This window comes from Ursus maritimus, unplaced genomic scaffold, assembly GCF_017311325.1.
Source record: "Ursus maritimus isolate PB19 unplaced genomic scaffold, ASM1731132v1 scaffold_15, whole genome shotgun sequence".
Lineage (NCBI taxonomy): Eukaryota > Metazoa > Chordata > Mammalia > Carnivora > Ursidae > Ursus > Ursus maritimus.
In genome coordinates this window covers 63,014,889-63,016,702 of record NW_024423897.1, presented here as the reverse complement: position 1 = coordinate 63,016,702, position 1,814 = coordinate 63,014,889, and the positions used below count along the sequence as shown (strand labels likewise).

Genomic DNA, 1,814 nt, shown 5'->3' with positions numbered 1-1,814 from the left:
TGTGGGTGCTTGAGACCAGACGCACAGGTGGGCAGACCCTGGGAGCAGGCTGAGTTATCACAGGGTGCCTGCTGGAGGAGCCAAGGCATGGAAGGTAAAGGAGGCTGCATCAGAGCACACCTCCTCCAGGAAGCCTGCCCGTGGCAGTGTGGTGTGGGGCCTGTGGGTTCAGACTAGAGCCACAGCAAACTCAGAGAAACGGGTGGCGGCTGGGCCCACGGAGGGTCACCACCCATGGCAGGCCTGACTCAGGCTAGCCCCTTGCCATCCTGGGAGCTGGGGGTGGCAGGGGGCTGGCTGGGGCTTCTCCCACCTGGGGGCAGGCTTGGGGGCCGGTTCTGCAGGCCCAGAGGAGGGCCTGGTGCACACTGGACCTGAGGGCCCAGGGCCAGACGGCTCAGGTCAGGCAGGGGGCAGGGGGCAGGAGGGTCTCGGCCACGAATCTTCACCAGCCCCCCAAAAAGGCCACCTGAAACCCAAGAATGTAAAATTTACCAAGACTGACTTAACGTTTATTGCCAATAAAATTGATTTCTATTATTTCCTGTAAATAACTTCCTAAGAAATTCTGAAGAATTTCCTTAAAAGCTGCTTAAGTTCATAACCGCTATCATTGCTCAACGACACGAGTGTAAACAGCCCATCAGGTCCGTCCTGAGTCCTGGCACAACGTGTGGGCATGTCTGGGAAGCTACCGATGCCTTTACAATTCGGAGGCCACACCAGGGAGACGCAGGTTTCCTGGAACGCTCCCCACGTGGCCCAAGTCCCAGGAGGCGCTCCGGTTCCCTTCCTTTACCCGAGTCTCTGCAGCCAGAGCCCCGTGCTCCCCTCTGGAGGGAGCCAGGCCGCTGGGCGCCACTGTGTCTGCGCGGGAGGAGGGACACCCGGACCTGCACCTTCCAGGACGCGCTGCACTCTCAGCACAGCGGCCGGCCCCTGCCAGGCCGTCAGGCATCGTGATCTCCGGCTTCCCCCTGCGGACGCAGGGCGACCTCGGTCTCTCCCTGAGCAGCAGGCGGGTCCTCAGCCTGGCTGAGCGGGGCAGCCCTGGCCGGAGCCACCTCTGTGGTCGCCTCCGGAAACTGGCTGTCCTGGAGACGGCACGGGCCCTGGATGGCCGGGCCCTCTCCTGGCTCCTCGGCGGAGGTGGCTGTGGCCGGCACTCCCGCCCGGGCCTGCGGGCTCCGCGAGCGGGCGTCCTCCCGGGACAGCGCGTTCTGGCTGCCGCGCGGCAGCAGGTACAGGAGCGTGAGGGTCTCCAGGTCCGACTCCCAGGCCGGGACCTCCAAGGAGGAGGGCTTCTGGGGAGGGCCTTTGGCCAGCGCCGGCTCCTCGGCTCCTGCGGTGCGAAGGAAAGCCACGGTGAGGGGTGCAGAGTCGGCCCCTCGCCAGGAAGGCCAAGGCGGGTTCCTGGTGCCGCGTGTCCCCACCTCTTGCCGGAAGGGTGCCCGGCTCTGCGCAGGACGTCTGCCCACGGAGCCCCGCAGTGCGGGACGGCGAGACGCCTCCCGCTCGCCCCTGCCCCACTGTGAGAGCTGCCAGAGCCCAGAAGCAAAGCGAATGGTCACATAGGGTATTTCCGTGAGAAATATCCCACTTCAGGAGGGTGGGGGACGCACGGATGTACGTTCACAGGAACGACGAGATGAGGAACCCCGGGGCCAGGGGCTCCTGTGTGTCCCACGGATGGCCATGCGGGCAGCCTTCCCTCGGTTCCCACAGGGGCTGGGTGCTCCCGTCCCCCGAGCCTGCGCTCGCCCTGTCGCTGCCTCGTGGGCGTGTCCCCAGGTGGGCCTCCCGTGCTCGGCATC

The 1,814-nt window shown here is 65.4% G+C and overlaps 1 protein-coding gene across 3 annotated transcripts in view; it reads right to left on the bottom strand.

Moving 5' to 3' along the window:
* Nucleotides 1-485: 485 nt before the first annotated feature.
* Nucleotides 486-1,814, bottom strand: part of LOC103679241 (palmitoyltransferase ZDHHC11) — a 43,601-nt gene continuing 42,272 nt past the window's right edge. For all 3 annotated transcript variants that reach the window (XM_040630585.1, XM_040630586.1, XM_040630587.1), the window contains exon 14: nucleotides 486-1,342. In XM_040630585.1, the coding sequence (XP_040486519.1) occupies nucleotides 951-1,342 (392 nt within the window). In that variant the 3' untranslated portion in view covers nucleotides 486-950. The remainder of the gene's footprint in view (nucleotides 1,343-1,814) is intronic.